At 42.6% G+C, this 21,105-nt stretch overlaps 2 protein-coding genes across 5 annotated transcripts in view; one reads left to right on the top strand and one right to left on the bottom strand.

The window, feature by feature from the left end:
* The window catches only part of ctnna1 (catenin (cadherin-associated protein), alpha 1), a 196,076-nt gene that overhangs the window by 104,418 nt on the left and 70,553 nt on the right, over positions 1 to 21,105 (top strand). The gene's annotated exons all lie outside the window — the stretch shown is intronic.
* Positions 1,105 to 7,131, bottom strand: lrrtm2 (leucine rich repeat transmembrane neuronal 2). The gene is made up of 2 exons (XM_085995418.1): positions 6,641 to 7,131; positions 1,105 to 6,364 (listed from the first exon to the last, which is right to left on the bottom strand). Exons 1-2 carry the CDS (start codon positions 6,642 to 6,644, stop codon positions 4,812 to 4,814), a joined length of 1,557 nt encoding a protein of 518 aa, XP_085851544.1. The 5' UTR covers positions 6,645 to 7,131; the 3' UTR covers positions 1,105 to 4,811.

Genomic DNA, 21,105 nt, shown 5'->3' on the forward strand with positions numbered 1-21,105 from the left:
CTGTACCAAGAAATAACTTAATTTACAGTTTCCTGGGTGGGATTTTCATGGCAAGTCGTCTCATCTCAATCAGTATTTGCTTTTGGGGTGGGGAGAGCAAAGAAAGAGAATTTCAAAATGTTGCCAAATTTAAGTACCAACCTAGTATTGCTTTTATATTATGGAACTATTTCTCATGGAAGCAGTTCTATAATTGAGCTTCCATTGCCAAATTGCATTTTTTGTTCTGCAAAAACTTGGCAATTGTGCAGCTTTATCATCTGGCCAGGTGTAGTTCCATACAGGTCAACAGTGGCAAATATACTGGCCTGTATGGTTGGGCTGGAAGTTCAGACCACCCCTGGCTAGAATCAAGATGGTGGACCTGATGCATGTGCTGCAGGCAGAAGCCATTCAGCCCCAAAAAACCTCTCCCAAAGAGAACTTCACTGCCTCTGAGAGTGAGCGTTGGGTTGTTTACACTACAGTATTGCCTCCAGCAATACCTGTTATATTTAAATAGCACCCACCTCCCCAGTGTTTTTACAGACCAGTCTTTTCAGAAAGCCAGCATCAAGGTCTGAATGTTCCTGAGCTGGTGGAACTATTCAAAGTCTAAAGAAATGGTAAATGCTCTTGATTCTATTTCTGCTTTTTGGCTTTCACAAATAAGGGAACGGTAGCATAGTGGTTATGTTACTGAACTAGTAATCCAGAAGCCTGGACTAATCCGGACACAGGTTCAAATCCCACCACGGCAGGAGAGGAATTTAAATTCAGTTAATTAAATAAGTCTGGAATTAAAAAAAAAAAGCTAGTATCTCTTAATGGTGACAATGAAACTACTGGATTGTCGTAAAAACCCATCTGGTTCACTAATGTCCTTTTAGGGAAGGAAATCTGCTGTCCTTACCTGGCCTATAAGTAACTCCAGACCCACAGCAATTTGGTTAACTCTTAGCTACCCTCTGAAATAGTGGCTCACCACCTCGAGAGCAATAGGGATGAGAAATAAATGCTGGCCTTGCTGGCAATGCCCACATCCCATGAACGAATATAAATATTTAAAAAAAAGATATCTATTACTCAAAGGGGGAAAAACGCTAAAGAAAATCGTGGTTTTAATTTTTAATACCCAAAGTAGTTTGATTTGCCCCAGAATCCTGGAAATAAAATTTTTCAGTCTTGGGTTGAAGCTCCACACCAGAAATCTGATTTGCTAAACTGATACATTAGTGGAGTGCTTCTTTGTTGGCGATACGATCCTTTGGATGATGTATTAAGCTGGTGTATTAAGTCTGTTCTTGTGGTACAGCTGGACATTAAAGTATCTCTGGCATTTTTTAAAGAAAAATTGGGAGTTCTTCCTGTGTCGCACCGCCAAAAATAAATTCATAGGTGGTTCTTCTCATTGCTGTTTGTGGGATCTTGGTCTGATCAAAATGATTGCTGTTTTTGTCAACATAACAGCAACACGTTACAGAAGTCCGTTTCGTTCCATCTCCTCCCCAAATTCAATTTCCTCTTGCCCTTCCTGTCCTGAAGATAGTGAACGATGCTGGATGTTGTTCCACTAATGCTATTCCTCTTGTGTTCCTGGACAGATGCTGTGGGGCACTGCAGTCTCCCCTCATTCATTGTCCACATGCAAACTTCCAGCAGCGGTCACTGGATAGCAATCAGGCCCTAGAACACGAGCCGTTTTTCTTTTCTCAATTCTAGCCTGAGGATACTTGCATCCATCTGCTGTGTCCCACCAACTCCTCATCAGCTACCTCAACACAGACCAGTAATTGACCCCAATCTTTGATTTTGTTTTGTCTTCTGATCCATTTGGCCATTGAGCTTTGAGGGGTCTTTAAATCCAGTCTAATAATGAGAACCCACAATTTAAAAGCTCTATCAAGGAAACTATTGAGGGTTTTGATTTTCTGTCCACTAATTACTCTGTTGGTCAAGAATGAGCATTAACCATTCACAGGTGCAGTTTTCACAGAGCTGCATTTTAGACCTTGAGAGTGAAAAACATGAACATATCTATAACATTAACTGTTTATCTTGCATTTCCATTAGACGCTATTGGCAGATCTGTCAACTGTGTAAACTGGAAAAAGATTTTGTTGCTCCAAGAATGGAGAGGAGGAAACAGTACAGCAGGTGGAGTAAAGACTCTATGAAGCAATTTTTAAAAAGCTTTCTAGAGGTTGGTAGAGATTTTAGACCAACATAGATTTAATGCATTAAGAAAATTGCAATATAAGAATAAGTGAAAATTAAACAAAATAAGATTTTGTTGGGTAATTTTTAAATTTGCATTTTCGGAGAGCCTCACCTGCCAGCTATATGTCTGTGATTTCGCAGTATTAATGCTGATGGCCGCGGTAGCGCAAAATTAGATCTTATTGTATTCATCAATGTAATTAAGTTGAGGCCTGAGAACTGATGTTTTCTCTTTTTGTACTGATTGGTATTGAATACTCCCAAATCGGGTGTAACGTGAGCTGGATGCAGGGTAAAGTACTCTATGCTCCTAAGCATACGTTAATACCAATGTAAGAAGAGCAGACCTAACTAGCCCAGTAACATGTTAATTTCCCACATGAGTTATCTTTGTGGCTTATCTGTGAGGCATCCAATTTTGTGCTAAATTACAGGCACTCGTGCTGTGCACTTGATCAATCAGTGTGTTGGTTACATTTGAGTTGAATTCTGAATCTCTATTTGATGTTGGAAATTTTGTGCAATTTGAGGTGGGGAGGGAGAATTCATGGCAAACTCGGGAAGCCTTCACCCAACCGAAGCGTTGGGTTCTGGTGTGCTTTACTTCTTAACAATCAAATTGTGTGAAGGAGAGAATGTAGATTACAGTTGATTTATGAATCACTGATCTAATGCAGATGTTTGAACTTTAACTGCAGTGATTTTAATTAGGAACCTTGCCCATGGCATAGAGAAATTAATCTCCTGGGTGGATTTCAACACAGATTTGAGGTGGAGAAGACATGAGTCTGATGTCTTCACTGTATTCCTCCAGTATACTACTCTACAGCATGTTTACAAGCCATTTAACAAAGCAAATCATATATTAACCCAAAAGGCACTAGTTTGGCCTTTGTCATTGCAGATATAGTACATTGTTTTGTAGAATTTTATTTTCAAGCCACTTAGTAAAGGGGCAGCATGGTACTATAAAATCAATGTTAATTGGAATTTGTGAAATCTCTAGTTAATATTTTGTGGATCTGTCTTCTAAATCATGTTCCATTTCCTACCCCACATTTTTTAGCTTTTTCTGGTGCCTGGTAATCCTTGCTTCCTGCCTGCCCCTCTGCACCATTTGCTCATGTCTGCTTACTGTGACTGCCCACTCTCTAGCTCTTGCTCTCTTGCACTCTTAGGTAGAGTGACTGCATTCGAGTGCAAGGGGTGCAGCAGGTAACAGTATGCGTGAGCCTAGGCTGGTGTGCAACAGCATGCATGGAGGAGAAGGATAGAAGAATGGTCGGATAGCATCCACATCCCTTTGTATTGTTGAACATTTTTTGTCTATATATTTGCTTGCTATATTTGCGGTCTGCAACCATTTTTATTTTCCTGCACACTCCTGACTGTTTTATGATGTCATATCCGGGTCTCCTTTCTCCGCCCCTCCCCAACCCCCACCAAAAATTTCAGGTGATTCCCACATGCTGTCATTCTTGGATGGACGGCACCTTAAGTTAATAAAATTTATATCAATTAAAAATTAGTGGGTTGATTGCACATTATTTCTGTAACATGTTAATTTGTCAGCTGGAACACGACTGCATTTCTGTATTTTTCTGTAATTTGGTTGAAGTCCCAGCAATAGCTTATTCCTTGAATCTAGCCAATTGAGCATTGCTGTATGTGTTTGCTTAATGTAGCATTCCATGTGGATACGGTACCAATTTACTAAACTGCAGCTAAATTTGTTTTACGTGGCAATATTTTTAACTATCAACTTACTACAAGGTGTTCCTACTGAAAGTATGAAGTGCAGATTAGCTGTAACATTTTATGATCCCTTGATCATGGTTCTTGACCTTTTTTAAATGTATCTTTTTATTCAAGGTTGAAGAGCAAAATTTATTATACAATTGAGTGAATTTCACAAACACATTTTATGAAAGCATAGCTATCTGTTAACCGTCTTAAGGTACTTTGCTTAATTGTAAAGCGTGCTGATCTGCTAACCAAGCAAAACCTTCACTTACCCTGTCAATAAAGATACCCAGAAATATTGTTTCGGTTTTAACGTTTAAAAAACATAGCTCACTATTAATTCCTTCTGATTTCTGCCTTATGAAACAGTTTGGGCACGACTTCAGCTGAGCCCAATATTTAATGAAGTACAGTAGCTGGCTTATCTAAAGGTTTGATCATTAATTTTTTGTGAAGAGAGGTTGATGCCAAGGACAGAAGATGATAGGATGTTTGATAGCGACAAACTGTCTAGCTCACTTAAAGTGGCTAAGGAAATTCCTTTTTAATTGTTTCTTTAATTTGTCTTTAAAAACAGTGTTGTGAAACCATTACTCAAGTAATTTCTCCCACCAACAAATAAAATAGCTTTTACAAAAATAAATTTAACTTGAATGGCCTGATGCAAATCCAGATTGAGAAATCTAGGCTGAATTTCATTCACCGTATCAGGTGCAGTCTAGAGTAAGAAAGCCACTGCCAGAATTTTGGTAACTTTATTCTGTAAATAAAAAATATTAAAGTTCAGTTCTGTAGTTAAAAGTTGAAAGCATTTTACTCACAGATTTCCCATTTCTTAAACTGTATGTTGGTTACATGAGCTCAGTAATTTATACTTCACATTCTTTATAAGGCAGCTGCTGACATTTGCATTGTCCGTAACCATTTATGATCACCAGTGCGCCTTCCTCATGGGTGGGCTCGTATTCATTATAGGGTACTTGTGTAGATAAATCTGCCATAGGCTGCCTGGCTTGGTGGCGAATTTGCCTTCGGTGTTGCATCATGGAGCAGTGCCTTATACGTCTCAGGGTAGGGGGGCAACATTTCCGTGAAATGTACACCACTAGGATAATGAGGAAAAAAGAGAACAATAGAGCCATTGTTCCAGTTATTATCCTGTGAGTAAAGAGAGTATTATCGGGCTCAAGGAAGTCTTCAGCAGTTGTTTCTATAGTTGGGTTTTCAGTATCCTCTGTACTGGAGTCTGTAGATGTTAATTTTGTTACATATTCAGTAGTTTCTGGCTGTTGTGCAGCATCTGTATAGCCAGTGGTTATTTGTGTGGTGGTTGCTGAAAGATTACTGCAGATTTGAAATCCATGAACCGCATCTAAGATGTCCTCGCCTTGTGTGTGCTCTGGGCTAGCACAGACCATTGAGTTCTCCCATCGACCTTGGAAATTGCTTAGCCAGGAGGCCAGGGCGCAAATATTTCTGTTACAAACCCACATGTTGCCAGAAAGACCGATGTGAGTTAGAGATTTCCACGAGTTAACAATCTGAGCATCCAGGGTGGTGAGCTTGTTTGCATCCATCAGAAGTATCTTTAGGTTCGGCATTGTAAGGAAAACAAGAGGGTCAATTGTTCTAATCTCATTTCCAGTTACATCGAGCTTTTCCAGTGTGTCCCAGGTCCATTCCATTCCACATAACAGGATACTAATTTTGTTCCACTGCAAAAATAGTGTTTGGAGACTGATTAGCCGAGGGAAATGAGCAAAATTAATCTTTGTCAGCTGGTTGTGTTCTAGGTGAAGCTCCTTGAGTTTGATTAATCCTGCAAAGCCATTACGAGCCAGACTTCGCAAACGATTGTTGCTTATATCCAAAAACTCCAGGCTTCGGCAGTCCCAGAAAACCCTTATGGGGATGGTCCTTAGTGAATTGGAACGTAGATGTAGTGTCTGAAGTTTCCGTAAGCTGTGGAATTGCTCTGGTTGCAGCGAAGTAATTTGATTAAATGACAAGTCCAGGTTCTGCAAGTTAATCAGTTGGCTGAATGTAGTATTCGCCAGACGCACAATCCTATTGTAGCTGAGGATTAATTCTTTGAGTTTGTATAGTCCTTGGAAGGCATCCTCTTGAATAACAGAAATCTGGTTGTGATCTAAATAGAGCCACGTAAGTTGGCTGAAGCTTGTAAGCTGATCGTTTTGCAGTTCAACAAAACTGTTGTGCCTGAGCGACAAGCCGATAGACCCGTGGGAGACATTATCGGGTACTCCTTGAAAACCTTGGGAATCACAGTAAAAGAGCAGCTCCTCGCATCTGCATTTTTGTGGACATGCTGTGCCCGAGGCAGGCAGCATTTTCAACAACATGCTCATCACACACAATGCCACCGTTGTTGGCCCCCCCAATGGCCACTTCGAATGCAAACCTGTAGGTGGCAATCAAATGAAATTCATTTAGGTTTCCAGCCTAAACAGTCCATCATATGGTGATTTAGGTGTTTCATCCCCCTCCCCCACAAAAGCTGTTGTAGCTAACGATGATCGAATTGTAAGACGTGATTTTGTTTTCAAGAGGGAGAAACATTCTATTTGTTTCCAACAAAATAAGTAATTTGCTCCTCCTTCCCCCTCCATCCCCTGCAACACTTGTGTTCCCCTCCCATCTGGGTTTTGAAAATCCCATTTGAAAAGAAAACACTTACCCATTCTTTTCTGCACATTGGAGACTGCATTCAACTATCCTTCTGTTCAGACTCCTCGAGCAGTGAGCTGGAAAGAAGTTCCAGTGGAAGAGGCAGCTTTTGAAAAGACACCGCACAAAAGGATTTCTATTTCCTTTCACAAGACAATGGCGAGTATTCCAGTTGGAGGCAAAAAGAAAAATGCCATAGCAATTCTTCACCTATCCCAGCTGTAACGTTTCCTCCCAAAGCTTTGCCCTTGCCCTGCTTTGATTTCCACTGGCTTAGGACTATAGTAATTTTTCTCGCGAATGAATGAAAACAAACATTTCCTTCTCTTGTCCATTCAATTGCTTAATTGAAGCCCAAACCTTCGGCTGCACAGCTGGTGGTCCTGTCCTTAACTTGTTGATGGTAATGAAGTACTTGTGCAGAGACTAGCTAGCGGTGCGAACACATTGACTGTAAGCTTCTTTGGAAAGGAGTGCTGTGCTGGTGCTGCAAGAGCGCAGACTTGCAGATTGGTGGCAGGCTGGCGTAAGCTTGTGACGTGCAATGTTTTCAGGCTTTTCAGTAGCATGATGATGAGCTTCATGCTGCATGCAGTCTGCAAATTGGATGAAACAGATACTGAAGCATTGAAAATGACTAATAAATAAAAGGGGAAGTACTGGATATAATATTTGTGCCTATCAATAGAATTATAGCCGATCCTTATTCATTGTTGCATTAAATTTCTGTTGTACTTTGTAAAAGAAACCTCTAGGAAGCAAATAGCTTGTCTTTTGGGGGGGGCGGGGGGGGAATAAAATAGCTGTCACTAAAATGCTGTTTTCAGGCACAAGTCGTTTGACCTGAATATAAAATTGAATAGAAGTTTCATTTAATCTACAATCTCATGTCCCTATTTTTATTCGTTGGGTGCTGTTTTAATATTAGACAGGAATACTGATAAATGAAAGCATTCCTAAAGATAAGTGATCAAATGGAGAAATCCAAATAATTGCTTTGCATACATTTTGACTGGGTTTCAGGAAAGTGATATTTTCTTCATGTAATCTTAGTACTGTATGACATCAGCTTAAAAATATTTGGAAGATTGAGGCAAAATTGTTTTACAATGGCCTCGAGCAGGATTTTGATTTTTGTTTAACGTCTGTATATTGAAGATATACACAGATTCATATATTCAATCCTTTTGAAGTAATACTTTTTATGTATTCCCCAGCATGTTTATATATGCTATCCGCGAATTTTATATTGGGGGTTAACGTTTAGATTTTTTAAAATACGATGCTGACAAAAACAAGGTTAAACACTTTTTTTCCTCTTTCGCCACCCATCCCATTTCTGCTTGATTCTGCAGACAGGTCTTCCTCCAGCACTTACCAAAGTGATCAGTCATGTGTATAGCCATGGCAGGGATCACAGACCACATCTCGGCCAAACCTAATCTTGCCCTACCCTGATGTCCGCAAGTTCACTTTCAGCAAAGGTTACTGCAGAGTTAACGGGAACTTTGGCTGATTTTTATCTTTTCCTTGACCTCCATAACCCATAGGTGTTTAGTCAGTTCTGATGCCTCTACTATATCTTGGCTGGACTCAACTAACTTGGAACAAACCAGAGATTGAATTCTATTTTCTAGGCTCAGCTACACAGTGAAGAAGCCAGGCAACCCATTGGTGAACCCCTTAAAGTTAACATTCAAAATCCTGTTTCAGAATCAACCACTGACCAAATTTATAGAATGTACTTGTATATTTACTGTGGCAACCACATTTTGAACACACACGTGTAGTTTTCACAAATCATAGAAACATAGAAGATAGGAGCAGGAGTAGGCCATTCGGCCCTTCGAGCCTGCTCCGCCATTCAACGAGATCATGGCTGATCATCCAAACCCTAGCACCCAGTCCCTACACCGACAGCCATCCCACCCAAGCTCTATCCCCGTAACCCCACGTATTTAATCCCCCCCTAACACTAAGGGCCAATTTTTTTATCATGGCCAATCAACCTAACCTGCACATCTTTGGACTGGGAGGAAACCGGAGCACCCGGAGAAAACCCACGCAAACACGGGGAGAATGTGCAAACTCCACACAGACAGTCACCCGAGGCCGGATTTGAACCTGGGTCCCTGGCGCTGAGAGGCAACAGTGCTAACCACTATGCCACCGTGTTGCCAGCTCTTCTTTGGGAGAATGTTATCACCGTACAGCTTTAGTTTATGTCTGATTCACATAAGTATCTCCAGCTAATGCCAGACATTTCTTAGTCATTAATTTCACTTATTAGTTTTTTGACGAGCTCCAAGAAAGATTTTATCAGACAATATAAATTTTGTAGAATCCTTAGTATTGAAGGAAGTCTTTTGTCAGCAATTCAAATTATGAACCCCACAGCAAGTTTCCAACATAGGCTATGTCACCAGGGAAAAATGCAAAGCTATCTTCTCCTTTGGCATGGTGGGGAGGTAAGCATTTGAAGGACCAGTTACTCTGGGATGGTACTCTGCATTTCATAGCAACTAGTTTAAGGGCAGCATTGGTGTAAACTGAGAATGGGACACATGGCTACCCAGTTGGCTATGGATTAATGCATGGAAATCAAATAGGGAAAAAATCATTTTTTTAACCAATTTAAAAATGGCTACATACACACTAAAGCCATCACAATTTAAACCGCTAATAATGTGGCAATCGTGAGGGAGGGAGGGGCGATGAACATGAAATGATCTTTGTGGTTTCTGCGAGCACAGACTTGGAGAAACTAATGAGATAGTAACAAGCAAAGATCTCTTGTGCTCCATCAACTCTAGTTGAGCAAACACTAGGTCCTTCAGAAAAATCAGCAAAATAATGGGGGAAAATCTTATCACCTGAATATTCACACTCCTGCTAGAAATTGAAGAATTATGCAGCCTATAAATGGCGGCTACAAAGTCCTTTGTTAGCCATTTTAGAAATCCGAACTGGTCAGCATTAAAAACGGGTTCTGATGGAAGATCATTGACTTGAAATGTTAACCCTAACTTTCTTTCTCCACAGATGCTGCCTGACTTGCTGCATGTTTCCAGAATTTTCTGTCTTATTTCAGATTTCAAGCATCTGCAGTATTTTGCTTTTTGTTTTACTGGTCAGCATTTAGATTGGTTCCCACCTTCCCCGAATATCATGGTCATCTTGATGCTACTTCTAAATGCCTGAACTCCCAATTTAGTGAGTTTTGTATGGGACTACAGCTAATTGTGACAGAAAATGAAGGCACGTACACATGTCCATAGATTCGGGCAGAACAAAACATAAAAATTGTACACATTTGCAACAAACACTTTGGATGATTTTGTGGAGAATTTCCAATTGTGGTGGTGAACAAAATCTCTTTCACTGTGCCCCTCGAATTGAGTTTTGAACATTTGAGGTTATCCTAGTATGAAATCATTTCTATATGGCAAGGTTTTTTCAGAAGCAAAAGATTAATAAACATTTCTTTTTAAATGTTCAGGAACTTCTTTACATTTAAGAGCAGAGTTCCAGGTAGAAGTGGTGATATTCTTTGTACTGTTAGCAATGCAGTGCTAAAACGTTCAGTGCAGCACTGACCAAATGTTGCGCCAGGATCATAAAGAAGTATGCAAGAAGGTACTCTCGGCATTAGTGCTAACTGCACTGACAGATGGTAGTGTATGTAGTTAATTTTATGAACATATTTTGCATTGAAATTGCAATTGAGTCTTGCAGCCCAGTTAAAAGTAGCAATTGATTGTAGAGTAATTATACTTAAAAGTTTAAGCTGCAGAATATTTTGCAATTTATCTTTGTGCACATATGTTTGTGGTTTCTCATCTTGGATATGCAAATACCATTGAAAACCAGGTGTCTTGTCTTGCTGTCTTTTGGCATAAGCATATATTGGTGTTTTGCTGCAACTTTCAAACATCCTAGATTCTGTTGTACCCATTCCTGTGTGAAGGGGCAGATGGACAATTTACTTGCTGATGTTTACTGGTATTACAAGTCTGATGTAACTTGTACTTATCGGTCATCTTGGTTTTAAATAGTCATGTTTATGTGCTATGAAATTTCAAGCAGAAACCAAATGCTGCTCATTCTTGTGCTGATTTACATTTATGGAATGTTCTCCAATACATTTGGATGCTCTAATTCTCATTTTTAAACAAGTTTTAAATGAGGTTCAAATAGACTTTTTTTTCCATTGGAGTGTATGTTGGTTTTTTTCCCCACAATGCTACACTTTGGAGCCCATTTTCTTTAAAAGGTTGTCTCTGATAGCAAATGTATGATTAGAGACAACCTGGCGAAGAATGCAATACTGGTCGGTGCCAAAATTCCCTTGAGGTTTTTTCCTAGTGCATCTGATTTCTATGTACTGCCAACAATAAATATAAATTAGGTCTATATGTGATGCATGAGATTTGCATTTGTGGTTGCTTTAAAGTTGTAGGTGTCACTTCAAAGCAATTGTGGTTATGCAAATCTCTCGTGCAGTAATAGCCAAATAAACTGGGCAGTTTCAGATTACTCTTATTCAAAGTGTTTCATAATATAAATTTTGTTTTTCATTCAAGTCCTTGGTGGCTTTAATTACTTAGAGCTGTCTAGAATCAGGTAACTTTTCAACAAATGGCCTGATATGTTCAGCTTGTCGAGCATGTCTAAATTGTAGAAAGGGTCAGCTCTACCATTCATATACAAAAATATTCCTGTCCCTGAACTTTCTACTTTCATACAGAAGTCCACCAGTGCCATCATCTAAGGTCCCTGTGTATTCTGGCTAGTGTTTTGAATAGCTGCTAAAATTTAAATTAAGTTGGGGTGCTTTATTACAGAATCTATCTTAATTTAATTTTTTCCTAGAATGGGTATTGTCTGCTACTCTGTTTTGTGCAGTTGTCATTCATAAGTTTCAATGCTACATTTCTGCTTCAGTAGGCTTTATATTACCATCAGTCAAATTTACTGTTCAATGTCCTGCTCTCCTTTTGCTGTACTGCCCACAATGTAGCCCTGAAGTCAATTTTAAATGGAATTTATACTGTTTGTAGTGAACAATCTTAGAGTATAGAGACTTTACTATATTCCCTGGTTTAACTTCAACACTAACATGTAGCAGTAATCATGCAAGGTTCCATGCGCATTAAATAACTAAAAAGGGACCTTAAATAACTTCACATAAAGATGAGTATTTGGTGGGGAAATGTTTCTGGGGAGATGATTGAATGTAACTTTAAAAAAGAAAATCATTCAGAAGTGATTTCTTAGTAGCCAGAGGGATCACTTCCCTTGGGCCTCCCCTTTACTTTCTGGGGGTGCGAGTCGAATATTGATGGGTTTATAACTCTTTCGGAGAACATCAACATTACTCTTTTCAAGTGGAAGGAAAGTTCCCGTTCATATATTTTCCTCAGTCTGCTATTTTTATAGAAGAAAATAATAGACTAGAAAAATGTATATTTGATGGCAAATGTAACTGGTTTGGAGGCTTTTGAGTTGGTCTTCCTCCGCTGCCAAGCTGTTTCGGTGACATTGGTGATGGGCCGAATCTGTGCACCCCAGATTCGTAATGTGCGGCAGGCCTCAACTTTGGACTGGTCTAAAGCCATTTTGTGCACCCTGATCCTGGGAGAACCAAGTCATTTGATAATTCAGCATTTATATATAAATTTATAGTATTTCTTTGTCTCTAAGTAGTGCTAATAAATCCATGGTTAAAATAGTTCATGTACTACAGTACTTTTGACCAACAATAATATGCTTTTTGAAAATGGCATCTGTACTTTTTCCTATGACATTTATCTGCTTGTTCAATAGTTACACAACAGTAAGCATTGCTAACTAGTTGTAGATTTAGCCAGTACAGTACTTTCAGCCCATAAATCAATTTTCAGGAGAAGAAAGTCTTAAATGATTTTTCTTTAAGCTGCCTGCTGTTACTGACTCTGAGATAATGTGGGCTCATTACATAATATCTTGCAACCTATCCTTAGGCAACACGTGCAGTGTTTATAGCTGGATAGTTATAACATTCAGAATCTTGACATCCTTTTATTTGGTATTGATTCAAATAATACAGTGACAGACACTAATAGCACTAGTGCATATAGTTAAGTAACTCTGCATTCTGCTGTAATCTAGAATGTTCCCCTGGCTATGTTGACCCATGACCATTGAAGTGATGAGACAATACCAATGCACTTCATGAATTTTATTAATTTACTGTGTTCTTTCCATCTCTGCTAAACCAGTGTATGCTACAGGAAACTTTTTAAAATCCGGCACGGACGGGACCAACGTGGTGCCGGTTCATCAAAAGTTCCGGATAACCGAGCGCTATAGTAAGAGATAGAGCTGAGAGCTCCATATAAAGCAACAAACCCTGTTGCTTAGCAACGGCTTCAGAACAATGGCCACAAGTTGCAAGCGTCTCTGTAGCTTAGCAACAGCTGCAGCCACACCCTTGCACAGCAACAAATGGAGTAATAAAAGTTACCTGAACCTACTACTGAATTTTGCTGGTTAACCGAGATTTCTGGTTATTTAGGGGCCGGTAAATCGAAAGTTTCCTGTAGTAGATTAGGTTAGTTACGGGTGTCCTTTTTTGATGCTTAGGGTGGTTAGTGAAGAATAGGAACAAGAAGGTAGAGAGAATTAAGTAAAATAAGAACAGCAGTCATAATGTGGAGAAAGGAAGAGGCGGGTTAGATTGGATTTAAAAAGAAAAAGTCTAATGCTCCTTAAATTTGAGGATTATTTCTACTTGATACAATTATCCAAAGGGCTGGAGGATTCCTTATTTGCAATCTGTCCAGTTACAATTAAATTTCAGAGCACTGGTAAAAATTAGTTGTTTAATAGTCACGATTACCACTTTATTTTTTGCTCATGGGTTTTCTGCACTGTGTGGGGAAGATCTCTATAGACCAGCAAGGTAATAACCACATCACTTACCTATAGAGGCAGGCTGAGCATTCAGCTTGTCCTTAACCAGAAAACATGGCATCTTGGGGCGTGGAGCTAGCCACTTGTTAAAGTGGTATTCCTTGCTGCAGGGGCACTTGTATATAACACTGATACTAAAATCACCGGCTGTTGTCGACAGCGCTACTGTATTGTAAAGGGAGCAGAAGAAACATAGGTTGTTTGTGGAGCAAAATCGCAAAGAACTGAACCACAGATGAATGGAAATGGGGATTAACATTCCAGCTGTTTTAACATGGTAGTGTTTTGGCTAGGAGAAGACTATTGCAACCTACATTTCCAAACCGCCCATCAGTTTTCTAACTTTGAGTCTGGAACTAACATTTAACACACACCATCCCCTTTTCTAACATCTTTTATAGAAAAAAAAACGTCCATGATCTTCCGTACAGGCTGGTAATCTGTTCCATGGTTATATCGCCCTTTTATTTTATAAAATAAAAATTGCCTAAATTGACTTTAAAAAATGTCCCTTAATTCTTGAATCGTGTGCCGCACAGAAGAATTTACCTGGACCCAAACTTTCTATACCAGTGAAAATGTTGACTATAAATTCCTTTCCATCACACTATTCTCCCATACTTCTCTTCAGAAAATAAAGTAGCTAGGGAGATTATCTTTTCTCAAAACTAAGTCCTACAATGTTCAGGAATCATCCTCATAGTCCTCTTCTGGGCTCTCTACATTAATTCTAAGTCGTTCTTGTAATACGGAGGCCAAAGCCTTGCGAGTTTCAACTCAATTCTGGTTGAAGTGTACAAGTTTGTAATTTGAGTGTTCATCCCTTGCCCTTTTTCTTATAAATGGGGGTCATATTTGCTACTTTCCAATCCATTGGGACGCTTTCTGATTCTAGTGAGCTTCGAACAATGTCGATAAGAGGATTTGAAATTTCAGTCTCCTCCTGAAACACCCATGAAAATTGTCATAGCCTGGACCTTTGTTTAACTTTAGCTTTCTAAATTGTAATACTAAGGTTTTTCAATCCGCTTTCTTCCTTATGCTCCTCTCAATGGAGGCGTCTTTCTGCCCTTCACCTCCCATTCCTTTCTGTGTAGGGGTTTTGATGATTCAGTAGCTTTACTTTTGCTAAAAATTCTTGAAATTTGAAGTGAATGTAATTGGCAGTATTTTTGAGTGTAGCCAAATGCTATCAAATGTTGAGCAATTTTAGCTGCTGGAATATCTTGTTACACTGAGAATCTGAACGTTGCATTGCAGTGAATAGTTTCTGATCAAGCCAGGGAATTTCCAAGTCTGTATTGAGACTGATTTAAAGTTCATGGCAGTGATTGGAGCATATTATATGAAGCTTTTTCTGCTAAAAGTTTCTTGTCTTTGTAGTGAGGATCTAATCTTGATATTAGTGCCTAGTTGACCTAGGATCAAAAGAAAAGTTATTAATGAACTTCAAATTAAAGATGTGTAAATCTTCATAATGTATTTTCCTTCTAATCACTGAGATTAAATGGTTTGAAATTGTCTGATATTTGAATGTCATAACATTTTACTTGCTGATGTATAACCACTAGCCATGTACCACCGTGACTGTAAATAGTAGATGTTGATGGAATGTTTAAACTTGCTGAGCAAGCTCTATAGGTAAATACAAGATTTCTGCAGGTCTTTTGTATTGGGGAGGGTTGATAGATGGAGAGTAGGAACTCCTCGAGTGATAATGGAGACACGGCCAGACTATTGTTCAGACTAATAACTAGTAAGCATACTGAAACGGACATCATAGTTTCACCTCTATTGCTTTCTTTGCTAAGTACTTGACTTTTTAAAGAAAAGCAAGCTTGTTTTTACTGGCTTTTTAATTAAACTCTAATTTATAAAATTATTGTATTTTTTTTATTCTAAGAAAGAACACTTTACTGTACATTTGGTAAATAACCTAGCACTTAAATCAGTTGCAAGGAACGAAACCGGTTTTAAAATAGCAAAACTGAAATTGTGTTGCTATGCAACAGTTGTGAAATGAATAATTTCTGAGATGTACTAATGGGGATGGCAGAGGAATTTAATCTCAGACCTTTATTTTATAGTGAAGTAGTGTGTAAACTCAAATCAAAAGTGGTGAACATTCTTGATTTTTAATTTTTATTCACCATGGCAGATTTATAGGAAGTGATCCAGAGTATTTGATATTTTTGTTACACTGCCATTTTGCTATTTTGACTCCTGCATTGCTGCTTTGAATAATTAAACAAATAATTCTTTAGTTACACAATTAGAAGAGCAAGGTGGTCTGAGCTGCAGACTATTCTGTGGCAGTTAGTACTTCTTTGTAATTAATATTATGCTTCTGTGAAGTCTGGTTCTACTACATTTTTCTATGTAAAGACCAAATGATGTGATACATTACCAATTTTGAACTACATTAACAGCCAGTAAAGAATTTAAATTTATCCATTGAGGCCAAGTTTGAATTTGACTTGCACAAAGTGCTCAATTGCGAAGTATCTTGGGAACTTTGTGCATTCACTATCTACAGTTCATTCTCATGGGGCATAAAGGATCACCGCTCCCAAACTGTTCTAACCATAAATTCTTTGACGTCATTTCATCTTTTATTGATCTGATACTATTAACAAAATACTATTTGCATCTAATTATGTTTGGACTACATGTTTCATCACCTTGGCCTTATTTTTGCATGCATGGACTTCAAACTCATTTATTTGGTCTGCCATCAGCTATTCACACTGCATGTATATTCTGACCAGAATTTTAGTTGTGCTTCCTAATTGCTATCAGAATGTTGGTGATATACCTATCAATTCGTCCAATAAAAAGCGATGAGTTAGGAACGTAACTAAAGGTTTTTATTGACTAAATAACAGAGCCCACCCTCGTGGGTGATCGGGTCCAACAAGGAGGAATACCAGCCAGTCGACTACCTTTATACCTGGGCAGGTAGGTGGAGCCATGGGCGGAGTCGGAGGTGGTCAGCCCAGGTATAACAGCGCGACAAGAGGCGACCTCGTATAGTGATACAACAGTGAGAACAGTGATAACAATACAACAGTGATAACTATAGAGTAACGATAGTGAACGATAAAAGTGGTTTACCACATTCACCCCTTGTTTAGATTTGAGTCCGGCGGGGTGAAGTGTACTACCAGTTCTGGTATGTCAGTCTGTCCGGAGGCCTCTTAAGCCTCTCCGATCGTCGCAGCGGCGGTGCTGCGTTATCCGGTGTTAATGCTGGTGTCTGCGTGGTCGGCGAAGGCTCGTGGGGTTCCGGCATGCCGTCTACCTGGGCTGGAATTGGGGGGGGGGGGTGGGGGTGGGGGTGTGTCTCCGGAGTGCCCGAGGGTGCGAGGTCTCGTAAGGAGACTGTGTCCTCCCGCCCGTCTGGGTAAGCCACGTAGGCGTACTGGGGGTTGGCGTGCAGGAGGTTCACCCTCTCGACCAGGGGGTCCGTTTTATGGGCCCTCACGTGCTTTCGCAGCAAGACGGGCCCCGGAGAGGTCAGCCAGGTTGGTCGAGTGGTTCCCGTAGTCGACTTCCTGGGGAAAACAAACATTCGTTCATGGGGGGTGGCGTTAACGGCAGTGCAAAGTAGTGACCGGATGGAGTGCAGCGCTGTCGGGAGGACTTCCTGCCAGCGGGAGGTTGGGAGGCCCTTAGACTTTAAGGCTAAGAGGACGGCCTTCCATACCGTCGAGTTCTCTCTTTCCACCTGGCCGTTCCCTCGGGGGTTGTAGCTGGTGGTCCTACTTGCTGCAATACCTCTCGCTAGTAGGAACTGACGGAGTTCCTCGCTCATGAAGGAGGAGCCCCGGTCACTATGTATATAGTTCGGGAACCCGAACAAGGCGAAGAGGTCGTTCAGGCACTTGATGACCGTGGTACTGGTCATGTCTGGGCAGGGGAAGGCAAAAGGGAAACTGGAGTACTCATCAACGATGTTGAGGAAGTACACATTGCGGTCAGATGACGGTAGAGGCCCCTTAAAGTCGATGCTCAGGCGCTCAAAGGGGCGGGTGGCCTTGATCAGGCTTGCTCTGTCCGGCCTATAGAAGTGCGGTTTGCACTCGGCGCAGGTCTGGCATTTCCTGGTCATGGTCCTGACCTCCTTGATGGAGTAGGTCAGGTTGCGGGCCTTAATGAAATGGTAAAGTCTGGTGACCCCGGGGTGGCAGAGGTCGTTGTGGAGGGTCTGAAGTCTATCAATATGCGCGCTGGCGCATGTAATTCGTGAAAGAGCATCAGGGGGTTCGTTCAGCTTACCTGGCCGGTACAAGATATCATAATCGTAGGTGGATAGCTCGATTCTCCACCTCAAGATCTTGTCATTCTTGATTTTGCCCCTCAGCTTGTTATTAAACATGAAAGCAACCGAACGTTGGTCGGTGAGGAGGGTAAATCGTTTGCCTGCCAGGTAATGCCTCCAGCGCCGTACCGCCTCCACAATTGCCTGGGCTTCCTTCTCGACCGACGAGTGTCGGATCTCGGGGCCCTGTAGGGTCCTTGAGAAGAAGGCCACCGGCCTCCCCTCCTGGTTAAGGGTAGCGGCTAGGGCGAAGTCAGATGCATCGCTCTCCACTTGGAAGGGGATGGACTCATCCACTGCGTGCATTGTGGCCTTGGCTATGTCTCCCTTGATGAGGGAGAAGGCCGCGCACGCTTCCTCCGTGAGGGGGAAGGATGTGGACTTCATGAGGGGTCTGGCTTTGTCCGCATAATTGGGCACCCATTGGGCATAGTAGGCGAAGAGCCCCAGGGTTCTCTTCAGTGCTTTAGGGCAGTGGGGGAGGGGTAGCTCCATGAGGGGGCGCATTCTTTCGGGGTCGGGGCCGATGAGTCCGTTCTCTACTACACAGCCAAGGATGGCAAGGCGCGAGGTGTTAAACACACATTTCTCCTTATTGTAGGTGAGGTTCAGCCGTTGGGCCGTACGGAGGAATTTCTCCAGATTCACGTCATGGTCCTGCCGGTTGCGGCCGCAGATGGTGACGTTATCTAGACGGGAATGTGGCCTGCAGTCCGTTCTGGTCAACCATCTGGTCCATCTCCCTTTGGAAGACCGAGACCCCGTTTGTGACACCGAAGGGGACCCTAGGGAAGTGGTATAGGCACCCATTCGCCTCGAAGGCGGTGTACTGGCGGTCCTCGGGGTGGATAGGGAGTTGGTGGTAGGCCGACTTAAGGTCGATGGTCGAGAATACGCGGTATTGTGCAATCTGATTGACCATGTCAGATATGCGGGGAAGGGGGTATGCATCCAGCTGGGTGTATCTGTTTATGGTCTGGCTGTAGTCGATGACCAGGCGATTTTTATCGCCGGTCTTAACGACCACGACCTGGGCACGCCAGGGGCTGTTGCTCCCCTCGATAATGCCCTCTTTCAGGAGGCGCCGCACCTCCGAGCTAATGAAGGCTCTGTCCCCAGCGCTGTACCGCCTGCTCTTGGTAGCAACGGGTTTGCAGTCGGGGGTGAGGTTAGCGAACAGGGAAGGTGGCGGCACCTTGAGGGTGGATAGGCTGCAGGTGTTACGCGGTGGGCGGTTTAACATTCGCTGGTTGTCGACTGTGAGTGGGGGGAGGGGTCCACCGTATGCTAGGGTTACACTTTGGAGGTGGGATTGGAAGTCCAGCCCTAGTAGGACGGCAGCGCAGAGCTGGGGGAGGACGAGGAGTTTAAATTTTTTATACTCCGTACCCTTAACCGACAAGGTCACAACACAGTAGCCGCTAATGTCCGTGGCGTGGGACCTCGATGCCATCGAGATTCGGTTGCGCGTTGGCAGGATAGGGAGGGAGTAGTGGCTCACCGTGTCTGGGTGGATGAAGCTCTCCGTGCTTCCGCTGTCGAACAGGCAGGTCGTGGCGTGGCCGTTTACTTTGATGTCCATCATCGACTTGGACAGGTGGTGTGGGCGGGCTTGATCCAGAGTGACGGAGGCTAGTGTGTAGGTAAGCGAGTCGTTGTCGTCTGCGGGCGAGGCGGTCGTCTGGTCCGGAGGCCCGGTGGCAGTCGGGCGTGGTGGGTAAAATGGCGTCTCCCACGAGGTAGGACAAAATGGCGGAGAAGATGGCTGCTCCCATAACTCACGTGAGGCACTATTGGGGTCGGTTGCCTTGATCAAAGATGGCCGCCCCCATGACTCACGTGTGGGGATGCTGGCCTCAGTTGCCTTGAAAGAAGATGGCCGCCCCCACAGTTCGCATGAGGCACTGCTGGCCTCTGAAGATCCGCTCCTGCAGGCCTTAGAGAAGTGGCCTTTCTTCCTGCAGGTTGAGCAGGTAGAGTTCCTGGCTGGGCAGCGCGACCTCGGGTGCTTCTCCTGGCCGCAAAAGAAGCAGCCGGCAGCCCGATCGCGGGTGCCCGATGTCGGAGCCGGTGGCGGTCCAGGTCGGGTCCGGGACGCCGACGCTGAGGTAGGTCCCGGGGGCGGCGCTGCGAAGGGTATTGCGGTAGGGGTCGGGCCCGAGTCCCAGGGTCGCGAGCAGTACCTGGAAAACGCCTGATGGGCCACCTCTAGGGAGAGAGCGAGGGCTTCAGCTTTGTCCAGGTCGAGGTCTTTAGCTTCAAGCAGTCTTTGCCGTGAGTAGTCGGACCGTAGGCCTTTCACAAAGGCATCGCGGATATTATCTTCCGTATTTTCAACAGCCGTCACCGCTTTAAAGTCACAGTTCCTGCCGAGTGCTCTTAGCGCCCGTAAAAATTCAGCTACAGACTCTCCTGGCTGTTGCGGGCGGGATCTTAGGAGGTGCCTGGTGTACATGTAATTTACCGGGCTCCGGTACTGCTGTTTCAGTAGGTTGATAGCGGCCTCGTATGTAGTCGTGTCCTGGATGAGTGCGTATACTCTCGGGCTCGCTTGGGCGTTCAGAACTCTTAGTTTGGATCTCCTCTGAGGGACGCCGGATTCTTCCAGGTAGGATTCGAAGCAGTCCAGCCAGTGTTTGAAGTTGAGGGCTGAGTTTGCTGCCTGTGGGTTTAGATCCAGGTACGGTGGTTTGAGGGCTTGCAGCCAAGCCGGCTGGTGTAGCTGGTGTAGCCCGGTGTCTGAAAGCTGCTGTGGCTGTGCTTCTGGGAGGGCTTCTGGCTGGCCAGTAGTAGACATCTTTAAAATTTAGTCAATAAAATTGATATACCTATCAATTCGTCCAATAAAAAGCGACGAGTTAGGAACGTAACTAAAGGTTTTTATTGACTAAATAACAGAGCCCACCCTCGTGGGTGATCGGGTCCAACAAGGAGGAATACCAGCCAGTCGACTACCTTTATACCTGGGCAGGTAGGTGGAGCCATGGGCGGAGTCGGAGGTGGTCAGCCCAGGTATAACAGCGCGACAAGAGGCGACCTCGTATAGTGATACAACAGTGAGAACAGTGATAACAATACAACAGTGATAACTATAGAGTAACGATAGTGAACGATAAAAGTGGTTTACCACAGTTGGGTAGTCATGTGTGGTTTGCATGACCTGTGACCATCTTGGTTGCTCCATACTGGTTTGTAGATAC

Source organism: Somniosus microcephalus, chromosome 8 (genome assembly GCF_052327205.1).
Source record: "Somniosus microcephalus isolate GS21.2 chromosome 8, FLI_Smic_1.0, whole genome shotgun sequence".
Taxonomy (NCBI): domain Eukaryota; kingdom Metazoa; phylum Chordata; class Chondrichthyes; order Squaliformes; family Somniosidae; genus Somniosus; species Somniosus microcephalus.